At 40.2% G+C, this 25,702-nt stretch overlaps 1 protein-coding gene across 4 annotated transcripts in view; it reads left to right on the forward strand.

The window, feature by feature from the left end:
- LOC138961539 (DENN domain-containing protein 5B-like) overlaps nt 1-25,702 on the forward strand; it is a gene marked incomplete in the record, with an annotated part of 44,940 nt that overhangs the window by 12,033 nt on the left and 7,205 nt on the right. The window contains 11 exon segments of one of the 4 annotated variants that reach the window (XM_070333196.1): nt 928-1,078; nt 1,473-1,563; nt 3,085-3,108; nt 6,014-6,139; nt 7,240-7,392; nt 8,894-8,990; nt 11,931-12,017; nt 16,324-16,459; nt 21,112-21,240; nt 22,264-22,385; nt 24,442-24,587. In XM_070333196.1, coding sequence (XP_070189297.1) covers nt 928-1,078; nt 1,473-1,563; nt 3,085-3,108; nt 6,014-6,139; nt 7,240-7,392; nt 8,894-8,990; nt 11,931-12,017; nt 16,324-16,459; nt 21,112-21,240; nt 22,264-22,385; nt 24,442-24,587 — 1,262 coding nt within the window. 4 annotated transcript variants of the gene reach the window in all.

Genomic DNA, 25,702 nt, shown 5'->3' on the forward strand with positions numbered 1-25,702 from the left:
GACCAAAATTCTAATGAGTTGCCTTTTGACACCTGTGTTCGTTGAGAAGTGAGGCACACACATGGACTATGTGTCCCCAAAGAACAGAGCTGCTTCTGTGCCACCTGCAATATTTCTGACAGGCTGATTTGTTGTGTTGTGGTGTGTTTCATATTTAAACTAGGGGAAAAAAAACATGTTCACAGTGAAGCGAGCCACACACATTGCCCAAAGTAAAGTAAAAATCCTCATGACTTGTCTTTTTACAGCTGTGTTCATAGAGAAGCGGGCCACACACATAGACCATGTGTCCCCAAAGTAAAGTAAAAATCCTCATGACTTGTCTTTTTACAGCTGTGTTCATAGAGAAGCGGGCCACACACATAGACCATGTGTCCCCAAAGTAAAGTAAAAATCCTCATGACTTGTCTTTTTACAGCTGTGTTCATAGAGAAGCGGGCCACACACATAGACCATGTGTCCCCAAAGTAAAGTAAAAATCCTCATGACTTGTCTTTTTACAGCTGTGTTCATAGAGAAGCGGGCCACACACATAGACCATGTGTCCCCAAAGTAAAGTAAAAATCCTCATGACTTGTCTTTTTACAGCTGTGTTCTTAGAGAAGCGGGCCACACACATAGACCATGTGTCCCCAAAGTAAAGTAAAAATCCTCATGACTTGTCTTTTTACAGCTGTGTTCATAGAGAAGCGGGCCACACACATAGACCATGTGTCACCAAAGTAAAGTAAAAATCCTCATGACTTGTCTTTTTACAGCTGTGTTCATAGAGAAGCGGGCCACACACATAGACCATGTGTCCCCAAAGTAAAGTAAAAATCCTCATGACTTGTCTTTTTACAGCTGTGTTCATAGAGAAGCGGGCCACACACATAGACCATGTGTCCCCAAGTAAAGTAAAAATCCTCATGACTTGTCTTTTTACAGCTGTGTTCATAGAGAAGCGGGCCACACACATAGACCATGTGTCCCCAAAGCCAAGGGCACCCAGTGAAGTTGAGGGGCTGGCAGAACGCAAGGCCGGCATCTTTCCCATTCTGAGTGCTGCCTTCCTCAACACAGAGCCGTCCGCTGCCAAGTACAGCCAGTGTTCTTTTGTTATTAGTTTTGAAAATAAAAGGGTTAGAGCAAGATGCAAGTTCAGAAATGTGAATGCGGATTTATATTAAAGTGGGTGTGCTTGGTGTTCAAGCAGCTGCCTGCCCGTGAAATAAGTGTTTGAACGGATGTAACTGGAAATTTAGAAACAGTTTAATTTGGCAGCCAGGCTTTTCTTTTATTTGTATTAAATTGTGGTTTCTGTTGGTTTCCTGTCTACAAATATAGACTTGTTATAGACGGTTAGCTCTTTGATTCTGTTGTAATTATGTTGTAGTAAATTTCAGTTGAGCTTTTCATGTTGTTATATTTTCTTGTGTGTCGGCCATTTAAATAACCAGTCCTTTTACATTTATTTGCTTCCTTTCTTTCAGATTTAAGACTAGAGAAAACATGAAGTGGAGGCGGAAAGATCGGTTGTTACAGCACGCAGAGCATCTGCAGTTAAACTCAGATCAAAGAGAGGTAAGTCAGGGCATATTGCATAATTGTCCCCCTTGTTTGTTGGTGTCATGAAGCTTTAAGTATCTCTGAGCGATATTATGTGTTAATATATCTGCCTGTGCTTAAGGAGACTGAGAGGCCTCTTTTAGATGTGAACAAGTACATGCAAAGAAGTTGAACAAAACTGAACATTTTTAGGATGGGTGTTGGAGACGTGTTGTGAGCTTTAGCCATTATCTGGTGTGCAAAGTTTATGATCTGCGAAGTTTGCAGTGTTGTTAAGTGTTTGTTTTGCAGTGAAACGCAACAGTTTTATTGTTAGTGGTTGGAAAATTATCAAATAATGTTTGCCTTCACATTGTCTGATTCAAGCAAATCACTGATCATGTGAAGAAAAATGTCTGCAGTACCCCATCCCCGAAAAGTGTTTCATGGTATAGCTGAAGAGATAACGACTGCAGAGATTTGTGCATGGCTAATGGCGATGTTCCCACCAATATTTTAATTTAAAGGTCAATCAATATTGGAACCTTGTAATGCTCCAAGTTCTTTCTTGAACCTCCCTAACTCCACCACTGGAGTTTATGTTTATGTAAAAAAAACACGGACATTAACGTTTTTGGCTCACGTAAGTGTAGCCTATGCGATCGTAACTTTGTTTGTCTGTGCGTGCGTGTGTGCGTGCGTGTGTATGTCTGTGGTAAAAACTTTAACATTTCGTCATTTGAAGACGTCACATTATGACGTAAGAGGGTTAGACGTCACGCGAAGGAATTACTGAAAGTCTCGGTCATTGTTATTTTGAGCGGGCCGAGACTAGTTGGCAGTCGTGTCCCTGTAAGTAGGCTACATGCAGACAGATAGATCTAGATCTAGTGTCTCGCTTTCTTGCACAGTGTCACCTATGCTTACTGTGTGTGTGTGTGTATGTGTGACGGAGTGATTGAGTTTGTGTTACTGTTTGTCGATTTCTTACTTGAGCCTTGAAGGCTTCGGCTCTTGTCTTATCTTGTCTTACCACCACCCCACCCTCTTTTGTTAAAATATGTTTTTGCTTGAATCAGGCATTGGCAGTGAATAAAAAACAAACGGTCTGGAATGTTGTAGTGCTGAAGAAACTGGCATAGCATCTGTGTGATTTTAGTGGTGATTATGTGCATGTTGCACTACAATCGTCTGCACTCGTACCTGAATGAATAGCACAGATTTTCAATTGAAGACCATTGTTACACATGCAGAGAACTTGTTCATGTCAGCCAGTTAGTATCTTTTGTGTTTTTGACTTTAGGTGACATTGTTGGAATGAAATTCTGTGCATTATGAAAGATCCAAGTTACTTGGTGTTATTCTCAACAAATTGACAATGTCATTATCGGGATTTGTGCACTTAGTTTTTCTGCTAAGTGGAACAGTTTATTCCCAGATGCATCTATTAGAAATTTTGTGTGAAAATAATGTTAACATTAAAGCATGATTTACATTATCGCATGTGTTGCACGGTCCACCTGCAAGCTGATATGTTTTGTTTTATTTGATTTATAGAAAGATAAATATTTTTCCTGTGTCGTAAGTTACTTGATCTATTTTCCTACTTATAAAGGGTTTAGCTTTGTAGCCGAGGATACCAGTTGCTACCAACCTTCTTCATTTATCTACACAGTGGAACTCCCCTTTTACCACCTAAAACAATCGGAGAAAATTAGGACTTAAAAAGGATGGAGTCTTAAACGGTAAATTTACAGTTATGCAGTGATGGCGCTAGTATTTTTTCAAACCGGTACGCAAACTTTTATGATGCAAACAGTCCAGAAAAAAACGGTAGGCTGGTCATTGGAACCAGTAAGAGTCCAACTCAGAGTACTGGTTTTGTTGTTTTACCAGCGAAAAAAAACCCGGTAGTTCTAAAAATCAACCGGTAGGTCATACCAACAGCCAATTTTTTTCTGGTATTTTCTCATTTCAACCGGTAAAATACCGGTAATTACCGGTTAACGCCAATACTGGATATGAACAGAAAATGTGAAAAACAAAGATCTTACAAAGGGGGAAGTCTTAAAAAGGGGGGTTCCACTGTATTCTACCTCTTTTCCTATTTTTCTGCTTCTATCATATACCATAAGGTGAGGTGGATGTTTTATTTGCAATGTTTTATCTTTAGTTTGCCCTGGCCGAGAAACATGCCAAACTATGGGTTGTAAGTAAAATCACATTACCGGCTCTTGGCTTCAAAATTGTACCTACGCCATTTTTGTTTACTCTATGCTGTTGGTTGTTCATCCATTTATCATGTAGCTCTATCTGTACCAGAGAGTGTTGCTGTGTTGTATACGCGTGTTTTGCACTTGCAACCATCTTGGTTTCTGTAGTGCGAGTGTACACTACTGGTGCTGGGTGTGGGGCTTGGTTTGGGTGCCATTTTTTTTCTTCTCCAACCTCCTTTGTTTTTGTTGTTTTCCCTTCCCTCGTCACCCCACCTTCCACCCCCTCTGTTCTCTCTTTATTCTTCTGTGGGCATTTGTTTAATGTCAACGCTACCTTATAACTTACAAGGTTATGAAGATACAAAAACCGAGAAATGATTGGCAAAAATGAGAACAATCTTAAAGAGATAGGCTGCTGAAATAGAAAATGAAATTAAAAGATAAGGAAGAAGCCAGATAGGCTGGATAAAATTAACAGTAAGATTAGGTTAATAAACATACTTTCAAATTCTGTTTAAAAGGAAATGCTTATTTTTTATTATCATTTTTGTTGTTACAAAGTACTGAATGTTTTGTAGTCAATGTTTTTATAATCATTTTTGTTGTTGCAAAGTACTGAATGTTTTGTAGTCAATGTGGTACGTGAAATAATAGTGATTTTTCACTTTTGCTTTGGAGATAAATCGCACTAACAATTACTCAAAAGATCAATGTTTGTAAGAAATGACTCAAATTTACTGCTACCCCGTCTTTGGGGTGATGCCCTGCAATAGCAATATGCTAACGGTCCATTCTGGTCAAAGTGCAGACTGCATGGTCATTATCAATGTTATGGTCATTTGTACTTAAAAAACATTCATTTGCATCGGTCTTGATGTAACATTATACATCAGTGCACTGTGTACTCATATACTCGAGAGATGCCCCTGCACATAAATGACTAAAGCATTTGACAAATATCTGCTTGCTCTCAGAAGTGTTAGAGAGATGTAAAAGATGCACGTAGTAAAATAATACAATTATTGAATACTTTTTCACTTTCTTTAGTTTTACACTGTCAAATATGTATATTTCTTACATATGTAATAATTTGTCAATTAGTCAGTTCTTTCCGCATATGCATTAATGCTTGACAGAATTAAACCATGAAAAGCACTAGCTACAGTTCTTTCCTCGTGCTTACATATCACAATCATTCACTCCACTTTATGCACTAAGTAAAAATAATTGTGAGTGTGATGTGGGGGGGGGGGGGGGGGGGGGGGGGGGGGGTTAGCCCTACCGTGACCGGCTACATGAATTTGGGGGGCTTGGAAGGGTGCTGCAGCTATTTAACTTGCTAATCTTCAGGGTTAAGCCTAACCATTAAAAAGGGATTAGTTCAGGGTTTGATGGTATGAAACTGCCAGCGATTAACAATAACAGTCTGCCTGTCATTGGGATTGAAAGGGTGAATGGAATACGATGTACATGTATTTATACTTGATTTTAACTCTTTTTTTTATGATGGTTTGCTATAGTACATGTACATATGTTGTCTTTGAGTCATGAAGGCTTTGTGTTTATTTGGTTTTAAAACACTGATATTTATTACATTGATATCTGAAGCCTTGTTTTTTCCAGTTTGTTTTCAGTCTTATGTGAATTTTTGTTTGATAATACATTAATTAACTCCTTAACTTTAAACTAAGCTTGATCTTTACTACAATGCATTCACTACTTGTTTTAATAAAAAAATCTTTTAATGTTTTTGTTTTAAGTTACGAAGATTTTAATTTGCCAACAAATTGACCCGAGTAGTTCCTTGTCACTCACATTTCATGTATTGTGGCCGAAAAATAATTTATTTGACATATTATAATTCTAACAGTATTATAGATCAAACATTTTACTGTGTATATAGATAACAAATCCTAAAAGTTTACAGCTATCACAAACCCTCTTTTTTTTGTACATATGCAAACCCACCAGTTTTGTACATACACAAACCCTCCAGTTTATTATAACATTTGAGTTGCATCTCAGCATGGTGAGAAATAATTCAGCAGATATTTATCCCCCTTCACCGTTCAATTTCAAACTCTTTCTTGTCTCACAGAACTAATTATTCACAGTAATCTGGACAGAATCTTACAGTGTACCAGAACTTAAACTACTCACCATTTCTACCACATTTGTTAGTGGTTCTTATAGCTCCCTGTTTTAGAATGGTGGTAATATAACTCCCTGTTTCAGACGATACTGACAATATTGCGATTGTTTTATTGTAGCGATACATCCAAGAGGCGAGAACGAAACAGATGAGACAACCACAGCTGTCGGATATGTCTGCCGCAGGCATGGTTCAGACAAACTGGAAGTTTGTCGAGACGCTGCTCAAAGAATGCAAGACAAAGGTGAGTGAGAGAGAGAGAGAGAGAACGAACGAACGAACTTTATTACACAAGAATGGAGATTTTAGGCTCACGCCTAGTCTTACAATCTGTCCCTGCTAAAACTAAGACATGTATAAAGATTGATACAATGACAATCGTAAACCGACATGAAAAAAACCGTTATAAAAGTTAAACATGTAAAGATCTTGTTGTATTGCAAACTACTACATTACCTTTACGAATATCAAATGAATAAGAATACATTGAAAATGACATGTTTAAATAATGCACACAGAGAGAGAGAGAGAGAGAGAGAGAGAGAGAGAGAGAGAGAGAGAGAGAGAGAGAGAGAGAGAGAGAGAGAGAGAGAGAGAGAGAGAGAGAGAGAGAGAGAGAGAGAGAGAGAGAGAGAGAGAGAGAGAGAGAGAGAGAGAGAGAGAGAGACTGTAAGTGTTTGTGAAAGAGAGAGAGAGAGTGTCTGGGAATGTGTGTGTGAAAGAGAGAAACAGAGCCTGAGATGGAGAGATAGAGTGTGGTGTTATAAGTGTTTTCACAAGCGAACCTTTGTATCGCTGGCAGTGAAAGAGTTAAATGTCAAGTATTGCAGGTCATGAAAGCCTCTTATTGTCAGCCCTGACTCAGTGACTGTGAGATTGGCAGGGACATGAGTGCATAATTTCAAACTTTCTCAAATGCAATGAAGAGAAGTAAAAAACAAATATCAGAATAACAACGGCGTTACACTTACAGAGCTCTGTTCTTTTTGTTTCATGCGAAGTTTATGATAGAAAATACTTGAGAATGCAGGGCTAACACCTTTCTGGTTCTCACCAGAAATCCGGTTTTTGAAAACTTTTAAAACCGGAATATCTGGTTTCTTAAAAAAGAAGCAGAAAAAAGTGTATTATTTTATGTATTATTAACATGCATTTTGGTACTAGGAGCAGCTCTTCTTTGCCTCTACAAGATTTGTAAAAAAAAAAAAAGCCTCAGCCCGGTGGCCCCTGGCCTTTCAGGTTTTTCACTTTTTGTGTGTGTTAGCCCTGAGAATGTGCAAGCACTTTCTCATGGTCAAGGCCACCTTAAATGTTGCTGTTATTTCTGTTTTGTGATGCTTACAGACGAAGAAGATGCTGGTGGAAAAGATGGGTCAGGAGGCGGTGGAACTGGGTCACGGGGAGGGTGCGTTGACCGGGGTGGAGGAGAACACGCTCATCGCCAGCCTGTGTGACCTCCTGGAGCGTATCTGGTCTCACGGTCTGCAGACTAAGAAGGTAGGACTGTGTGTGTCAGAGTTTGTGAGCGTGTGTTGGGGGGTGGAATGTGGAACTGGGTCACGGGGAGGGTGCACTGACCGGGGTGGCGGAGAACACTCTCATCGCCAGCCTGTGCGACCTCCTGGAGCGTATCTGGTCTCACGGTCTGCAGACTAAGAAGGTAGGACTGTGTGTGTGTCAGAGTTTGTGAGCGTGTGTTGGGGGGTGGAATGTGGAACTGGGTCACGGGGAGGGTGCACTGACCGGGGTGGCGGAGAACACTCTCATCGCCAGCCTGTGCGACCTCCTGGAGCGTATCTGGTCTCACGGTCTGCAGACTAAGAAGGTAGGGACTGCGTGTGTGTCTTGGAGTTTGTGAGCATGTGTTCGGGAGTTGGCGTCTTGTAACTTTTGAGTGTTAGCTGTTGCTTCTAAAAGTCTGAATGACAGTTAGTTTTTGGGTGGGCCGGGGAGAGAAATGCCCATACACGTAAAAACTCGCTCATGAAAACCTGAGTGTACAAGAGAGTTAGAGCTCATGGCCGCAAAAGAAGAAGAAGACAGTTACATATCTAACTGATAAAAAGATTACATTCTGTCTGCTGTGAGATAGAAACAGAGAAGAGAAGAGCAGAAAGATTTATGTTCATGTGTTGGGGAATGTGTTGAGAGTAGAGGATGTTGGGTAATGTGTTGAGAGTAGAGGATGTTGGGTAATGTGTTGAGAGTAGAGGATGTTGGGGAATGTGTTGAGAGTAGAGGATGTTGGGGAATGTGTTGAGAGTAGAGGATGTTGGGGAATGTGTTGAGAGTAGAGGATGTTGGGTAATGTGTTGAGAGTAGAGGATGTTGGGTAATGTGTTGAGACTAGAGGATGTTGGGTAATGTGTTGAGAGTAGAGGATGTTGGGTAATGTGTTGAGAGTAGAGGATGTTGGGTAATGTGTTGAGAGTAGAGGATGTTGGGGAATGTGTTGGGAGTAGAGGATGTTGGGGAATGTGTTGGGAGTAGAGGATGTTGGGGAATGTGTTGGGAGTAGAGGATGTTGGGGAATGTGTTGAGAGTAGAGGATGTTGGGGAATGTGTTGAGACTAGAGGATGTTGGGGAATGTGTTGAGACTAGAGGATGTTGGGGAATGTGTTGAGAGTAGAGGATGTTGGGTAATGTGTTGAGAGTAGAGGATGTTGGGGAATGTGTTGGGAGTAGAGGATGTTGGGGAATGTGTTGAGAGTAGAGGATGTTGATTATAACTACCTGGATTCGCTTTGTAAGAACTAACATAGTGTTATCTGGGTATGACTTTGATATGTGATTAATGTATTCTTATCTAAATGTAATTGCTATATATAAAAAAAAATATTTGAGGATAAGAGTTTGTCGACTTTTCTATCATATTTAGCAAGTTAACAAGTCTTCGGATGCTGACATTTCAAAAGACACCCAGATAGTAATTACCTGCTCACTTTACCCATCATATAAATGATCTGTTGACTTTACACATCTAATTATTGTTTTCAGGGCAAATCTGCAGTGTGGTCGCACCTCCTCAGCTTCCAGGAGGTGCAAGAAAGTAAAGAGAGCAACAACCCGGTGGACCCAAAAATGTTGACGCCAGGTGGGTCAAGCAGACGTTGCATGTGGCCGATTGTTTATTATCATGGGTGGGATTCTTCCGGTATATGCTGGAAATCTGGATTCGATTATGGCCTCTTTTTTTTTTCTCTCTTTTTTTTTTTGGGGGGGGGGGGGGGTTTAGGATTCATGACATTTTTCAGTCCCACCTTATGAATATGTATGGCTGGTCGGGCTACATGTGTATAATGAACAAGCTTACCGAATTAGTTCAAGACGGGTGCAGTGTCTGGTAAGAAAAAGGTAATGGCTGGAGGGGGAAGGGCGTGGGGGTGGTCGTGGAGAGGCTGAAGGGACGCTGGACAAAAAGAGGCAGAGATTGATGTGGCTGAGGAAACGTGGTAAGAATAAGAACACTTTGTAAATAAGAGGCCTGTGCATAAAAAGGTATAAAACTGCAGCAGCTTTTGGCAGCTTGCTTGCAATAATGTACATGTGTAAAAAAGAAGAAAAAAAGAATGTTTCTACTCTACTTGCCTGAAATGAGAATACTTTCTCTCCAACCTTGGAATGGCCTTGTGCATTTTCCCTTTTCTTTTGATCAAGCTAAAATTTCTGTCAAATCTTCTGGGAAATGAACTGAATGTTTCTCATTCTGCTTTTTATGTTTCTTCTCATGGAAAAATCTTTTCTGACCTCCTAGAAAATAACTCTGTTTCTGCTCTTCAGTCTTAATCTTATTGCACTTGCAATCCCTGTTAGGCAGTGCTTTCTCTGTCAAGAGAATTTTGTGTGGGAGCTTCACAATCTTTTATTTAAGTGTGGGAATTGCTTTCTAATGTCTTTTGGGCTTACATGATATCTCTGAAATAAGAATTTTGTGTGGGAGCTTCAGAATCTTTTATTTAAGTGTGGGAATTGCTTTCTAATGTCTTTTGGGCTTACATTATATCTCTGAAATAAGAATTTTGTGTGGGAGCTTCAGAATCTTTTATTTAAGCGTGGGAATTGCTTTCTAATGTCTTCAGGGCTTACATCATATCTCTGATATAATGAGCTAGTCGGCTTTCACTGGTGACTGCTTGTTGCTAAGGGGTTTTTGTTTTCTGATTTTGTTGAATGCATTGCGGCAGGTGTATTCTATCAAAGCGTCAGTCTTTTGAGGGTTGTTTATTCTGTAGGCTTGTCTTTGTATGGTTCCATAAATTGCAAATGAATCACGTAATTATATCAGGTGTTTAGTTTGATAAATTATCTCTTGTATCTTCCTGATCGTATGTAGAATTATATCTCAGATGGGGTGTTGTAAAGTGAACTGACTTGTAAATAATGTTGGTATTTTGTTTGTAATATATAATATATGTTAACTGTTGCTTTATGCAGCATTTTTTTTTAATGGCGTGGTTAATTGCTTTTATGTGTGCGTGTGCTCTAAGAAGCAGAATAACAAGCTGACTTAATGATGTTGCAAAAACTCGCCCCCTCCCCCTCACAACAAAACTTACACAGAGAAAGATACAACAGGTGTGCATTCATACAGAATATGCGAAACACACCTCTCAAATTTCTCATGCTGCTAGCAACTCTGATCGCAAACACAAATTATTGCAACATTTTTCACACATAAATTGAAAGCATGTCAATACATTTTTGTGCTGATTTTATAATAACAAACAAACAACAAATAAAGAAATCCGTTAAAAGCTAATGCCTATGCAAGAAACAGTAGAACAGATTGTTTAGAATATTGTTTGCTAACAAGAAAAGGAAATACAGGTAGACAATAGAAAGGAACACTTGAAACTTTAAAGAATTGTATTGAATAGTCCATAAATGTAAAAGGTGAGAGGATTATTTCTTGGTGATAGAATGTTGGATAGGAGGGTTGGATACCAATTACTGTTTCTTGAATCCTGCAAGATTTCTTTGCTCTCCAAGTACCCTCATTCCAAGCAAAACTCCACCTCTTATATTCAGTTTCTGCACTTTCATCATCACGGCCACACCTCCGACTTTTACACTTTTTCTTTCCTTGATTTTCCTTAAAAGAAATATCTATCAAAGACGCATCACAACCCTTGAGCAACTACGATCACTGCAATTATCATAAATTCCTTCTTCCTACCCCTAAGCCCCACGCACCCCTCAACCACCCCCCACTCCCCCCCCCTCCATGTGCCACCCCCCATCCCCTCCCCCCTTGCCTACCTCCACCCTGCACCTTGCCCAGGCACATACTCCAACCATGAACTGAAGGTTTAGTACAATACGATGACGGGTGCTGTGGCGGGGTGGTAAGACGTCGGCCTCTTAATCGGAAGGTCGAGGGTTCGAATCCCGGCCGCGGCCGCCTGGTGGGTTAAGTGTGGAGATTTTTCCGATCTCCCAGGTCAACTATGTGCAGACCTGCTAGTGCCTTATCCCCCATTCGTGTGTACACGCAGGCACAAGACCAAGTGCGCACGGAAAAGATCCTGTAATCCATGTCAGAGTTCGGTGGGTTATAGAAACACGAAAATACCCAGCATGCTTCCTCCGAAAGCGGCGTATCCAGGCTGCCTTAATGGCGGGGTAAAACCGGTCATACACGTAAAATTCCACTCGTGCAAAAACACGAGTGTACGTGGGAGTTTCAGCCCACCAACGCAGAAGAATAAGAAGTACAATACCTACTGAACTTGAGATTTCGACCCAAAGAGACATATCTACTGCTCTGTTGTAGGAAACTGTGTTGTGAACGTTGTGCTCAAAAGTCGGTGAAAAATAAAATACAAAGAAGATAAAGAAATCAATACTTTAAATAGAAGAAGAAGCATTTAACCAAATTTCGTGCAGGATATTATAAGTGTCATCAGAGGATTGCACTTTTACTTGTTTTCCGGCAATTTCCTGGGAATCTGTGTCTGTTTTTGATACTTTTTGTTCTTTTTTATCCCCGTTGCTTTGATGGTTTTGACTTTTCTGTTTCTTTTGCCGCTACTAGGGCTTCCCAAAAGACATAGCTTGATAGATATCACCTCTCTTATGGAGGGCTCCATCACGATTTTGGGCCGGTCCATTTCACTCAGCAGTAAGTAATGCACGCTGTGCCACCCCCCCTCTCTTTTTTTACCCAGTTTGGAGTCTTCCAATTTGTGTACAGCTTTGTACCGTTAATGGCATGGTTTCTTCCAGAAGGCCTTTTTCGTTTGTGTGTCGGCTTTTGTGGCATATGTAGCGTACTTTCTTGTTCTAAAAACAATTTATTCCGTGTGGTCTTAGCTTGCATAACAGTTTCTGTTTAATGTTGTATTTTAGCTTTTTTTGTATCAAAATAGTACCACTTTATCCAACATTATTTAGGGTATGTTTTTTTCTGCTCGTAACTAAGTTCTTGCTTATAGATTCTGGATCTTTTGCGTAGCATGGATGTAAACTTGACTGAAAATATTTGCAAACATGAACAGCATGCTGAAAGGTTATGAGTGATGTCATTTACAGACGTGGAAGGTATGCTTGCAAAAATATAAACGTTTGGCATGTGTAATTTCTGATTGACACCTATCAGTGAAAAGTGTTTGTCAACTTTGACTTTTTGTGTGTGTTTGTTTGGTTCTTTTTGAAGCATAACGTTAATCAACTTTGCATTCAAGATACAGTTTTCAATCTAGGAAATAATCATTGTTATACATGTATCAACTTTGATTGTAGAATATTACTGAAGACTGATTGATCATATAACAGTCACATATACTCTTTTTTATTTTTTTTTAACGGTTTCTAATTCTCTCTTTTCAACTCGCTATTGGTTAATACTTTTTTTTTTTATTAAGCTTTCATTGAGATGGTTTGGGGGTATTTTTTTGGAGGCAAAGTTTTACATTGTTCCTACGTGTGTTCTGGTCCCTTTGATTTGACTGAGGTGTAGTTGCTCGACTTCCCTTCCTGCTTCTTTTTTACTTTGTGCACATAGTTTTGCCCCTCACTGTTTTGAAGTATGTTGCAGTGCAGCTGAATGCCTTTTATAACATAGACTTTTAGCTTGCACTCAGGAGCTTTTGTGGTGTCTAGAATTTTATACCGGTTTCATGATTGTTTTGGTCCGTTTTCTGTGTCTTCCCTGCTGGAAAGGGAGAATTTAGTCGATAAGTTCACAATTCTCTTAACTTGCAAGGGCTGAAACTGAGAAGTTGGGAAATGAGAATTAAGCCAAGGATTCTGATTAAATCGCTCGTGCCCTTAATTTGTATGGGCTTACATACGAATTTATCTGTCTGTCAAATGGTCTGAGTGAGTGTCTCGATCTGTGTCTGTCTGGGTTTGTCGGTCTCGCTCACTCTGTCTGTCTGTGTCTCAACAGTATCTCACTCTCTGTTTGCTCTTTGTGCTAACTCTCACTCTCAATTCCATTCATTCATTGCCTCCTTTTTTTCTTCTTTTTTTTTCTCTTCTATATCTCATCTTTTTCAGTCATTTTATACATGTCTCTTTCTCTCTCTTTTTCTCCCCTCCCATTCATTCTCTTTTTTTTCACCCCCATTCTCTCTGTCCCTACTCTTTTGCATATATACTTCATCTCACTCTCTCTCTCTCTCTTTCTATTAGTCTCTCTCTTTCTATTAGTCTCTCTCTCTCTCTCACTCTCTCTCCCTCTCCCTCTCTCTTTCTCTCACTGCCTACCCCTCACAATCTCTTAACTCTCTCCCTTTGCACATTAATATTGACCAGCTGAGCATAGGGGGTGCAAGTTCACAGTCTGTCACAGCAAACGTAGAAATTAGAGTTTACTGTACTAACATATTATTGACAATACTAGCATGGTGAATATTATTAATGATTTATTAACATACCTCTACTGCTATTCTTCTTCCTCCTCATATATGCTGTTTATTAATATAATAAGTGTATTTCTTGCTGTGTGTACTGATTTGAATGCACCTGATGTATCGATGTGAGTTTGTTCCAATTGTTAAACATGAGGTGTTGTACTGTCGTTCACACGCAGCCCTAGCATGGTGCCTTCTTCAAACACGCTTTGAACGTATGTGGACGCTCAAAACACCTGCTGATTGATTACCTGTTTGCTTGCTCGGACTGTTACACTTGACTTCACATATATGGTTCATACACATCCTTTTATTTCCATGTTGAAAGACTTTACTTTTGCCTTGAAGACTATCCTTGATTTGAGAAAATATGTTGTCGCTAATTTACAGTCCTCTCCAATGACCTTGGTCCGTTTGCTTTAACTGGAAATGTTATAACTTATGTGGAAACCTGCCTGGAGCTTGCTTGCTTCCCCAATCTTCAGTTTATTTGATTATTAAAAGCATGCAGACCATAGGACTGAGTGTCCAGGAATAAAAGACATTGTCAAAAAGCATTTTCAGAGAAAGAAAACATTTTGGGCAGATGTTGTCTCCTAATATGGTATGATAGTTTGCAACACATTAAAGCATCTTCAGAATTGTGTGTGTTATGTATTGCATCTTGTGCATGCTTGCAAATTTAAGTTACCTGCAGAATCATCATCGGGTTTTGCTCTCCTTCATTTCCTGTGAGGGTTGTTTGACATCAGGTTTGGTACCAACTGTAACCACATGGAAGGCAATCTCGACTCATAAATGTGCATGTTCAAAATGAAACCATCATTCATGATTTGGCGCAGATTTTTGTTTTGGTTTCTTGCTTTAAGTTACACTGCAAGCAGCTGTCTAGTTTCACATTAGTTAGAGTAATTACACTTGATGTTAAACTGATGCGACTTCTGCTGCACTTATGAAGCTTAAGTGTTATGGAGCGCTCATAGACCTGTGTTAATATCTGCCACTAGTTTTAGCTCTAACTGCTTACCTCTCAATGCCTTTTGACTCGATTTTGAGTGACTTTGCTAGTTATGTATTCTGAAAAATGTATGTTTGAGCATTAATTTACTTACAAGAATATTTATTACTTGAAAGTGCTGTGAGAGTTGCAATATATGCAGCCAAGGTTAAAAGAAAAAATGTGAAAGAAGAAATCGATATGCTTCTTCTTCCCCAGCTGATAATATTGTCTTATTTACACGTAATTTGTTTGTCTAGTAGAAAGTAAAAGTAGGTTGAGTGACTTGGATCCATGAATGAATTTCAAAACTCAGAAGAGACTTAAGCCATACTAAGTTTAGCAGCTTAACACTTTGACAACATTATGCCTAATCGTTAATCATTTTCAATTGTGCAAACAAATCTATATAGTGATGATAATTTTTAATTTTGTTTTACTGCAAGTCTGAGTCATACGTTGTTAATAACATTAATTGCACTCAACGATTGTCTTTGTGATCAGTCATAATTGACAGTATTTTACTTGTGCTCATTGAAACATGATTATGTATATTTTGTATTTTGTATTCCTAAGTCTGATAAACAAGATGAAGAAGACTTTCGTTGGTTTTATATTTGCTGGATTTTTCTCAGTTTCAGTAGGAAACTAAATCTTGTCTGGGTGACATTGTCTGGGTGACATTAGTGTTAGACCCAAGTTGAAATATTTTGAAAAATATGTCGTAGATATATATAATTTTTGAAGCAGATTTCAGATTTTGATTTTGGTTTGTGTATTTATTAAAATGCAATGCTGAACCACTTCAATAACATCATTTAATTGCAGAGTTTCATTGTTGAATGTGTTCACTTTACAGTCCATAGAATCTTTCTTTCAATATAATCTGTGGTACAATGTGAGCCATGCATGGCTCGTGCAACTGTTTAAGTGCATAAGTGAAACGTCTTTTCATTTTTTTTCGATAGGTTTTAACTCTCTGTGGAGCTTGCCCTCAGCACTGCTTCTTAGTTGGGAAACAATTGCACATCTTACTCAATTTGTAACTTATGACTGCTTTTTCTCTGTGAACAAAAAAACTATGCCTAAAAATGTTCAACTCTTTTTGCTTTGCTGCCCCAGTTTTCACATTCACCATCCACATAAGAACTTTCCCCTGTTGCAGTCAAGAAGTTGTTCTCTTTGGATAAAGTTAAAAGTCTCTTAATTTGTATTTTAAATACAGTGGAACCCTCCTTTTTAGACCTACAAAAATCCTGTGAAAATCAGGCCTTAAAAAAAAAAAGAATTCAGTCTTGCAACGGATGTACATTGACAGAGGTTATGAACAGAAAATCTAAAGAAGAAAAGAAGAAAATCTTGACAGGGAGAAGTAGTAAATTGGGCGAGGGGAGGGGGAGGGGTTGTCCTACAGGGGAGGTTCCACTGTATTTAGCGTGTCTACCTCCTCTCACTCCCTCCCTTTCCTTCACCGCAACTCCCTTCCATCACCGCAGTTCAAATCCGTCAGCCTACGTTGCATGTTAGAACATGATTTCATCTGTGTCTTCTTGTGTTTTGTTCGTGCACAACAGACTTATCAACGATAGGACTGGAGCCCGACAAACTGGAAAAGCCGCCCACTCACACGCATCGGCGAAGAAGCAGTCAAGGGCGCATCGAGTTACCTGTGCTGCGACCTTTGCCCAAGTCACTCAACGATGACATGAAGTTAGTGTATAATGTGCAAGAGTTGCAGCGTTATATTTAAAAAAAAAAAGTAAATTGTGTTTGCAGACAGGTTTCACAGTCTTCAGAGTCGGGTATGTCCCTGACTTTCATATTAAATAAAATGTTTCGTTTTGTTTAGTCGTGAATTTTCACTGGTCTGTGTCGAATGTCTTCGGAATTTACATATGAAAAATAAACTTTGATCGAATTTAAGTCAAGTTTGTATTCCCCACCAGCGAAAAAGGTAGGTCGGTCGTGAGAAATGAGACAGACACGATTTCCCTTTTTAACCACATTGCAATAGACAAAGGCACCAGTACAAAACACACAAAGAAATCCAGTGAAAAGTACATTAGAAACCAAAGAACAGAGATAGATGAACACACTTAGTTAAAAAAAACAATGAATGTGTTTATGTTTAGTCGATACAATCGCATGTGAAGTAAACGGTCTTTTTTCTAAATGTGTCTGTCTCAAAAACGTTAATTACAAATCTGTTCAGTTGGAATGGCGGTTAAAAGGTTTGGACGTAACATGCTTTTAATAAGTAGCAATTTCCATCAAATCACGACATGAAAGGGTTTTGAAAGGTTAACTACGGCTTATTCTACTTGCGCTTGGTCATTTTGTCACTCGGGCAAGGTGTCTGTCTCATTTTTTCTCACGACCGCCCTGCAGACAAATCGTCTGCTATAACCGCCATACACAGCAAATTGTCATGATGCAACCAATTTTACACTTCCTATCCGTTGTCAGGCAGATAATCAACTGGCTGACTAAAGAATTTTTCGGCATGTGTTTATTTCAGAGCACGTTATTTACTGTCTAGTAACTCGGGCAAGGTGTCTGTCTCATTTTTTCTCACGACCGCCCTGCAGACAAATCGTCTGCTATAACCGCCATACACAGCAAATTGTCATGATGCAACCAATTTTACACTTCCTATCCGTTGTCAGGCAGATGATCAACTGGCTGACTAAAGAATTTTTCGGCATGTGTTTATTTCAGAGCACGTTATTTACTGTCTAGTCACTCGGGCAAGGTGTCTGTCTCATTTTTTCTCACGACCGTCCTGAAGACAAATCGTCTGCTATGACCGCCATACACAGCAAATTGCCATGATGCGACCAATTTTATACTTCCTATCCGTTGTCAGGCAGATGATCAACTGGCTGACTAAAGAATTTTTCGGCATGTGTTTATTTCAGAGCACGTTATTTACTGTCTGTCTCTGAAAACCTTGAATTCTCACGACCGCCCGGCACTATTGACGGTCATTTCTTACCAAATGTTAAGCAGATTCATTTGTAAAATAACAACATTCAGTGACTGTGTCTGATCAACGCCAGTGTTTTTTTCAATCCTTGAATGCACTGCATTGTGAATGTTGTGGTCAAGTGAGAGTTTTATAGACATCGCCGTACGTTTTTCAACACTTTGATGACGTCAGACAACAGATTGAAAACGTTCCAACTTGGAAAGAGAGCCAGTCACGATCATATAATCGTAGGGAATCAATAGTTGCTTTGTTTATTAACTTTCAAGTGCTTTTAAAAGTTTGATTTTTGTCATTGTTATTGTTGCATATGTGCGTGCGTACGTGCGCGCGCGCCTGTCAGTGTGGAAGAGTGTAGGGTAAGTGTATCCAATTCCGACCGACTTCGGGGATACCTAAATCCGACCGATTTTCCAAGTCACTAATGATGAGGTTCACACGTCATCCCAACAGAAAGAATGCCATTCATACAAGGGCCATTCATGAACGGTTGATGACGCGACGTCACGAACCAATCGTTTCGTCACGAGAGTTAATTGCGTCATCTGCACCGCGGCGCGAAATGTGCCTTCGCCATACGTTTCTTGCAAAGGGTGAGATAATTTGATGAACAGAGTTGTGTTTCTTTTACATGGATGTAAATAAGTGTTTTTGGAAGAATAATGTTATGGTTCTGACTAAATCTCATTGTACTTTTTAATCGAAAAGGGGAACATCTTATCGGTCGTGATTAGATACCCAGTTTTTGAGAGAGTATTTAAATCCGACAACAACGCAGATAATACAAAACGCTGCACAAAATCCCAGTAAAACCATTCATTGTTTACGTTTATGACTTGAAAAAAGCATATGAACAAGGAAACATATCAGATGATGTATTATCTAGCTGTGTGTGTGTGTGTGTGTGTGTGCGTGCGGCCGAGCGTTGCGCGCACGTGTTCGTTTGTGTGTGTGTGTGTGTGTGTGTGTGTGTGTGTGTGTGTGTGCGTGCGTGCGTGCGTGCGTGTGTGTGTGTGTGTGTGTGTGTGCGTGTGTGCGTGCGTGCGCGTGTGCGTGCGTGTGTGTGTGTGTGTGTGTGTGTGTAAGCGTGCGCGCGAGCGTTGTGCGCACGTGTTCGTTTGTGTTAGCTTATGTGTGTGTGTGTGTGTGTGTGTGTGTGTGTGTGTGTGTGTGTGAGTGTTGATGCGTGAGTGTTGATGCGTGCGTACTTGCATGTGTGCGTGCGAGAGGGGTTGGGTTTTCTTATGTGTGCAGAGTAGTTGTAGAAAATGCAAGACATTAAGGTTCAGTCTGTAGTGGATATACTGGGACAGCGTCCATGTACTATGCCACAGTTCAGTCTGTAGTGGATATACTGGGACTGCGTCCAGGTACTATGCCACAGTTCAGTCAGTAGTGGATATACTAGGACTGCGTTAAGGTACTCTGCCACAGTCTTTGATGACGTCATTTCCGTTTTTGTGATAGTTGAGGCGGACCTGTTAAGTAATCTTTGATTAAGTCGGGACTTTGATATTGCATTTGAGCCAGGTAGCTTGAAAATAAGTGAATTAGTTCGCTCATTAAAATTGTCATCAAAAACGAATATTTCATTACAGATTCAAACACTACTGCATTGTACTTCTTATCTTCTCCTGATTTAAAATATATATATACATATGTTATGTTTACTTTAAAAACGCGTTCAGAATTAAAGAAAACAGGTTGAGTATGCTTCGCGGAGATGAGTGTGATCCGTGACGGTTTTCGGGTATGGTTAGCCGAGACTATCTGAATTTAGTCTCGCCGATCGGACTGTTTTTTTTTTTAGTTTATCCTTCAATTTGATGCCTATAGATTGACTACATGTTTTTATATCGCTTTACGCGACTTGTTTTACATTTCGTCAAGTTATGAAATGTATTATAAAATTTGGTACATAACATTCTAAAAATTGCAAATAACAATAACACTTTTGATTACAGATTCAAAAGTTATTGCATTGTATCCTTTGGATTTCCTGGATCCCAATGTATAAACAGATATGTCATGCTTAGTGTGAAAATCTGCTCAAATGAGAAAAATCGCCCGTTTTGTTCATATGCTTCGCGGAGGCAACCCGTCTCGGTCTTCTGGTTTCGGCTAGCCAAATCTCACTAGCATTGTTAATGACTCGTCCCTGATTCCAATGTTGATCTTTTAGTTTCAAACCAACTTAATGTTTTATTATCGCTTCACATGACTTGTTCTGTATATTTTTTTTCGCTGTCATGATGTCACCATTTAGAGGGTAGGGTTACATTTTCAGGTATTTATTCCCCAAGAATATGCAAAAAAAATTCCAAACTCGTTTTTTTCTATTGGTCAATGATTCTACTTTTTTTTTAAAGTGAGAAATAGAGTGCAATTAACATTGTTACTTTTGAAGGTATGCTCATGACGTGCATCACAGCGAAATAGCAGTTCAGAAGAACGGAATTCCCATAATTAGTCCTTATTTGCTGCTTTTTTCACTGAGCTCGGAAATGATATTTTGCTTGCATTGTTATTGCTTAATTTATTAAAGCCTCTGGACAATATTCTTTGAATAAATCGTTACCCAATTCTGTTTACGTCTATCCCTTTGTTTGATAGAGTACTGTAACAAGCTATCACATTATGTCGACAAGAATGCGTCTCCATACAAGTTTTTGTCTTGATTCCATCCGGGAGGATGTAAGGCTTTAATAAAAACACTATTTCAAAGATCTCTGTCAAGATTGATTTTGTTGAAAAAAAAGGAAGTCTGTGATTGAAGATTGTGAAACCTGCCTGCAGCTGTCAGTGTCGCACTGTCTACAGCTGGAGTCCACCCTGTATTTCTTGCACTTAACTACTTTGCTGTAAGGACGTACAACGTTTTTAGAGGCAGCTATCAGTTTGAATCAGAAGTACACTGATCAAGTAAACCGGATCAGTTTGAGTTCGAAATAAATTGGTGTACATTTTGTCTAACTCCTGCATTCTTCTTCAATCAGAACTTGCGAGACATTCTTGTGCGGTAGCTGGTGAGATGTGGCTTGATTAATTTCTATTTTGGCAACTGTTTATTTTCTGCCTACTGATTCCAGTGGTGCTGCAATATATATTTTTTTTTTAAACTTTTTTTTTTAAACTTTTTTGATTTTTTTTTACACGTTTTTAATTCTTTTTGGTACACGACTTCAACATCAGACAGCAACATCAAATAGCAACCTGCAATATAAATATGTCAACAAGAACAAAGACTTAACCTCACAACTAACAAGGAACAAACAATATCAAACTGAGAAGCTGATGAAAAAATAACTGACAAATTGGACTTGACAGAGAAAAAAGCACACCTTGTAACATATTTGTGTACATCTGTGATCCACAGAAAAGTACAGCAGATGACGGACATTCATTCAGGCGTTGGATACACAAGGGCTTGGGTGAGGCTGGCCTTAGAACGGAAGATGCTGTCTACTCATCTCAAGGAGCTGCTCAGCGATGCCAGCTTGCTCAGGTATGTGGACATTTTGTTTGGACTAAGAGGAAGGAAGGGAAGGGGTGGTAATTGGTGTAATGTGTGGGTTTGTGTGGGTGTGTGGGTGTGGGTGTATGTTCAGCAAAATTAGGGAAACCTGTCTTCTAGTTCAAAACCATTATGGGTGAGATCTTCCAGTGTTCTTGCTCATGTCACTTGCACTGTTTTCTAGTTTGCATTTGTTGTCAGTTCTTATTACAGTGAAAATGATGCAATGATTACCGTACTTTTTGGACTATAAGGCGCAACTTTCTCACACTTGACCCCTGCGGCTTATTGAACGGAAGCGCCTTATGTGTGGCTGAAATAGAAATCCCTGGCCAAGTTTCCTCTCAGACATCAAATTAAGAGACTGCCTGAGCACCAGTCAAACAACTTGTGATAATACATGTTTCTGCTACACTACCCTGGCCAAGTTTCCTCTCAGACATCAAAGAGACCGCCCCATAGGTTAAACTCGGTCAGTGACCCCGGGTAAGAAGGTCAGTGTCTGTAAACTGGTGCAGGGTGTGTTTCTTCTCAGCTATGAAAGGAGACTGACCCTCTCATAGATCATAGATAAAACTCCGTCATTGACCCCGGGGAAGAAGGTCAGTGTCTGTAAACAAGGCCACCCAGCTATCACAATGGACATGCCTTTGATCTCACCGCACACACAGAGCACAAATATTTCCACTCTCTATTCTTCCTTTGATGTGCGGCTTATAGACCGGAAGCGCCTAATGGGATGTTTTTTCTCAATTTTACCTCAAAAGTGGGGGTTGCGCCCTATATAATGAAGCGCCTTATAGTCCCGAAAGTACGGTATTTTACATACCAGTTCATTTTTTTTCAATGAGAAGAAAATGGATGTGTTGTTTTATGTAGCATGGAAGCTGTGTTTTACAGGAACAAGAAATGTGCACATGCAAGGATAAGTTTGAAGTCATCTTATTATTTGCAAAGCTATGTGTCAATGGAAAACATTGTATTGATTGATCTTTTTCCCGATCGTACAAACAGAGCCTTGTACAAGCGGTACGCTTTCCTGCGCTGTGAAGACGAGAGAGAACAGTTCCTCTATCACCTGCTGTCCCTCAACGCTGTGGATTTCTTCTGCTTCACCAGCACCTTCTCAAACACATGTGAGTCAGAGCTTGTTTGTTTTTGTTTTTGTGAGCTCTTTGGGTTTGTCATCAAGATCATGTGTCTTTCTGTTAGTCATCAAGACCGTGTGTCTTTCTGTTAGTCATCAAGACCGTGTGTCTTTCTGTTTGTCATCAAGACCGTGTGTCTTTCTGTTTGTCATCAAGACCGTGTGTCTTTCTGTTTGTCATCAAGACCGTGTGTCTTTCTGTTTGTCATCAAGACCGTGTGTCTTTCTGTTTGTCATCAAGACCGTGTGTCTTTCTGTTTGTCATCAAGACCGTGTGTCCTTCTGTTTGTCATCAAGACCGTGTGTCCTTCTGTTTGTCATCAAGACCGTGTGTCTTTCTGTTAGTCATCAAGACTGTGTGTCTTTCTGTTAGTCATCAAGACCGTGTGTCCTTCTGTTTGTCATCAAGACCGTGTGTCTTTCTGTTAGTCATCAAGACCGTGTGTCTTTCTGTTTGTCATCAAGACCGTGTGTCTTTCTGTTTGTCATCAAGACCGTGTGTCTTTCTGTTTGTCATCAAGACCGTGTGTCTTTCTGTTTGTCATCAAGACCGTGTGTCCTTCTGTTTGTCATCAAGACCGTGTGTCTTTCTGTTAGTCATCAAGACTGTGTGTCTTTCTGTTAGTCATCAAGACCGTGTGTCCTTCTGTTTGTCATCAAGACCGTGTGTCTTTCTGTTAGTCATCAAGACCGTGTGTCTTTCTGTTTGTCATCAAGACCGTGTGTCTTTCTGTTTGTCATCAAGACCGTGTGTCTTTCTGTTTGTCATCAAGACCGTGTGTCTTTCTGTTTGTCATCAAGACCGTGTGTCCTTCTGTTTGTCATCAAGACCGTGTGTCTTTCGGTTAGTCATCAAGACCGTGTGTCTTTCTGTTTGTCATCAAGACCGTGTGTCTTTCTGTTTGTCAGACCGTGTGTCTTTCTGTTTGTCTGCGTGTTTGTTCTTCTATTGGTGCTCTTTGTGCTCGAGATTATCTTGATGTACATTGCTTCTATTTGTCACTTTGAATGCAGGCAATCTGGTGCCTGTTTCTGTCTGTCATTTGGTGGGGCTGTCAGTCAGGTGAAAAATCAGTACCAGGCATCCAGTGTTTTGGTTTGGGATGCTTTTTTTAAGACTACATGTAATTTCTTCTAATAGTAATACATATGTTCTTGTTAGTTGTGTGAATGGTACAAAAACTGACGGGCGCAGTGGCGTGGTGGCAAGACGTTGGCCTCCTAATCGGGAGGTCGTGAGTTTGAATCCCGGTCGCTGCCGCCTGGTGGGTTAAGAGTGGAGATTTTTCCGATCTCCCAGGTCAACTTATGTGCAGACCTGCTAGTGACTTAACCCCCTTCGTGTGTACACACAAGCACAAGACCAAGTGCGCACGGAAAAGATCCTGTAATCCATGTCAGAGTTCGGTGGGTTATAGAAACACAAAAATACCCAGCATGCCTCCCCCGAAATCGGCGTATGCTGCCTGAATGGCGGGGTAAAAACGGTCATACACGTAAATATCCACTCGTGCTAAAAACATGAGTGAACGTGGGAGTCTAAGCCCATGAACGAAGAAGAAGAAGAAGGTACAAAAACTGGGAGACTTTCTTGCACCTGGGACTGTGAAGACAACTCGTGTTTTGTTGGAATGTGCAGAGATTGACTCATAGAAGTGTAGAAGTGACCCAGCAGTCAAGAAGTCTCTACAATGCGAATAACACTTATATGTGACCCTCCACCACGAAATGAGTCGCATGTCACCTCACGCGGTTCTGCGCTAGGCATAATATAAGTCCGCGGGGTGTCTAGTAACAGTGTGAGGGTCACCATAGTCACTGGCTTATAACTCGAAAAGTGTTCACTCTTTTCTAAAACGGTTTTCACCACTGGATGGAGAATAAAAAACTCTTTAAGAAAATGTAAAAATATGAAAATCATGAAAAGGTGACATGCGACTCATTCCGTGGTGGAGGGTCACATATTTGGCTGTCTGTTGTGTTCGTACTCTACTTTGAACCTTCTTTTGTACTCATGCCAGGATATTTCTATATCTGTGTTTCAGTGATGACGTACAAGGTTCTAGTCTTCCCCAGTACCAAGCTGGGCTGTTCCACAACGAGTGCCAACGTGTGGCTGTCTGTGGCGGGTCAGCTGGGGGACTCAGGGAGGATGGACTTACCTAAGGGACTTCTCGAACTCACCTTTGACGTAAGGAGCTTCTTGTGGTTTGAGTCTAACTGTTGTCATTTTTATTTAGTAGAGAAAAAAAATAATATTACATTCGAATAAAAAAATTACTGGGCGATTCATTCCCAGTGTACCCACACTTAATACTCATGGGGTCACTCTGTGCAAAGAACTAGAACTCTTGTGTCATAAACATGGAAATATTATGTGTACAACACCTTTTAATTGCCCAACTGTATAGGCAGCCATATTCTATCTCCAGAGAATTCCTGTTTGTAATATTTTTTCATCAATGGTTTTGGATGGTAACATTCATGCCCTTTCACTCAAAAACTGAGGTGATGCTGTCAGGCTCAAGGCATGCTTTAAATCAGATTGACTGTACTTCCCTGACAATAGGCGACACTCAGATTGTTTCCCAAACCGCTGTTAAGGACCTAGGCGTGTACCTGGACTCTGCTCTGACAATGCAAAAACACATTAGTTTTGTTTGTAAATGTGCCTTTTTTTGAGTTGCGCAAGATTTCCTCTGTCAGATCATTCCTGACACTCCAAGCCACTGTTCAACTTGTCTCCTCTCTGATCCTGAGTCGACTTGACTACTGCAACTCATTGCTTGCCGGCCTCCCCACTGAAGAACTTGATCGCTTACAGAGAGTCCAGAACAGTGCTGCAAGGCTCATTCTGCAGAAGTCTAAGAAAGACCATGTCACTCCCCTACTTACCACCCTTCACTGGCTTCCTATGAAGTATAGAATCGAGTACAAGCTCGCTCTGTTAGGGTACCGCTGTTTTGAGAAATCACTTCCCCCCTATTTGTCCCATTCCCTCAGTATCTACGAGCCATCCCGTTCTCTCAGATCCTCCTCTGGAAAACTCCTTCGCATCCCCAAAACCAGGACCAAGACCTTTGGTGAAAGAACCTTTAGGTACCAGATTCCGACCGTCTGGAACTCGCTTCCAAGTTCTATCCGTGATTCCAGCAGCCTTTCCTCCTTCAAAACCCAACTCAAAACATACCTGTTTCGTAAAGCCTTTGCTTAGCCTGAGTAGACTCTCCACAACTCTATTCTGTTTTGGAACTCTCTACCCTGTATGTGCTTTATGGTCTCTTTGTCAATGGTATCTTTGTGTGT

This window comes from Littorina saxatilis, linkage group LG3 (genome assembly GCF_037325665.1).
Source record: "Littorina saxatilis isolate snail1 linkage group LG3, US_GU_Lsax_2.0, whole genome shotgun sequence".
NCBI classification, from domain to species: domain Eukaryota; kingdom Metazoa; phylum Mollusca; class Gastropoda; order Littorinimorpha; family Littorinidae; genus Littorina; species Littorina saxatilis.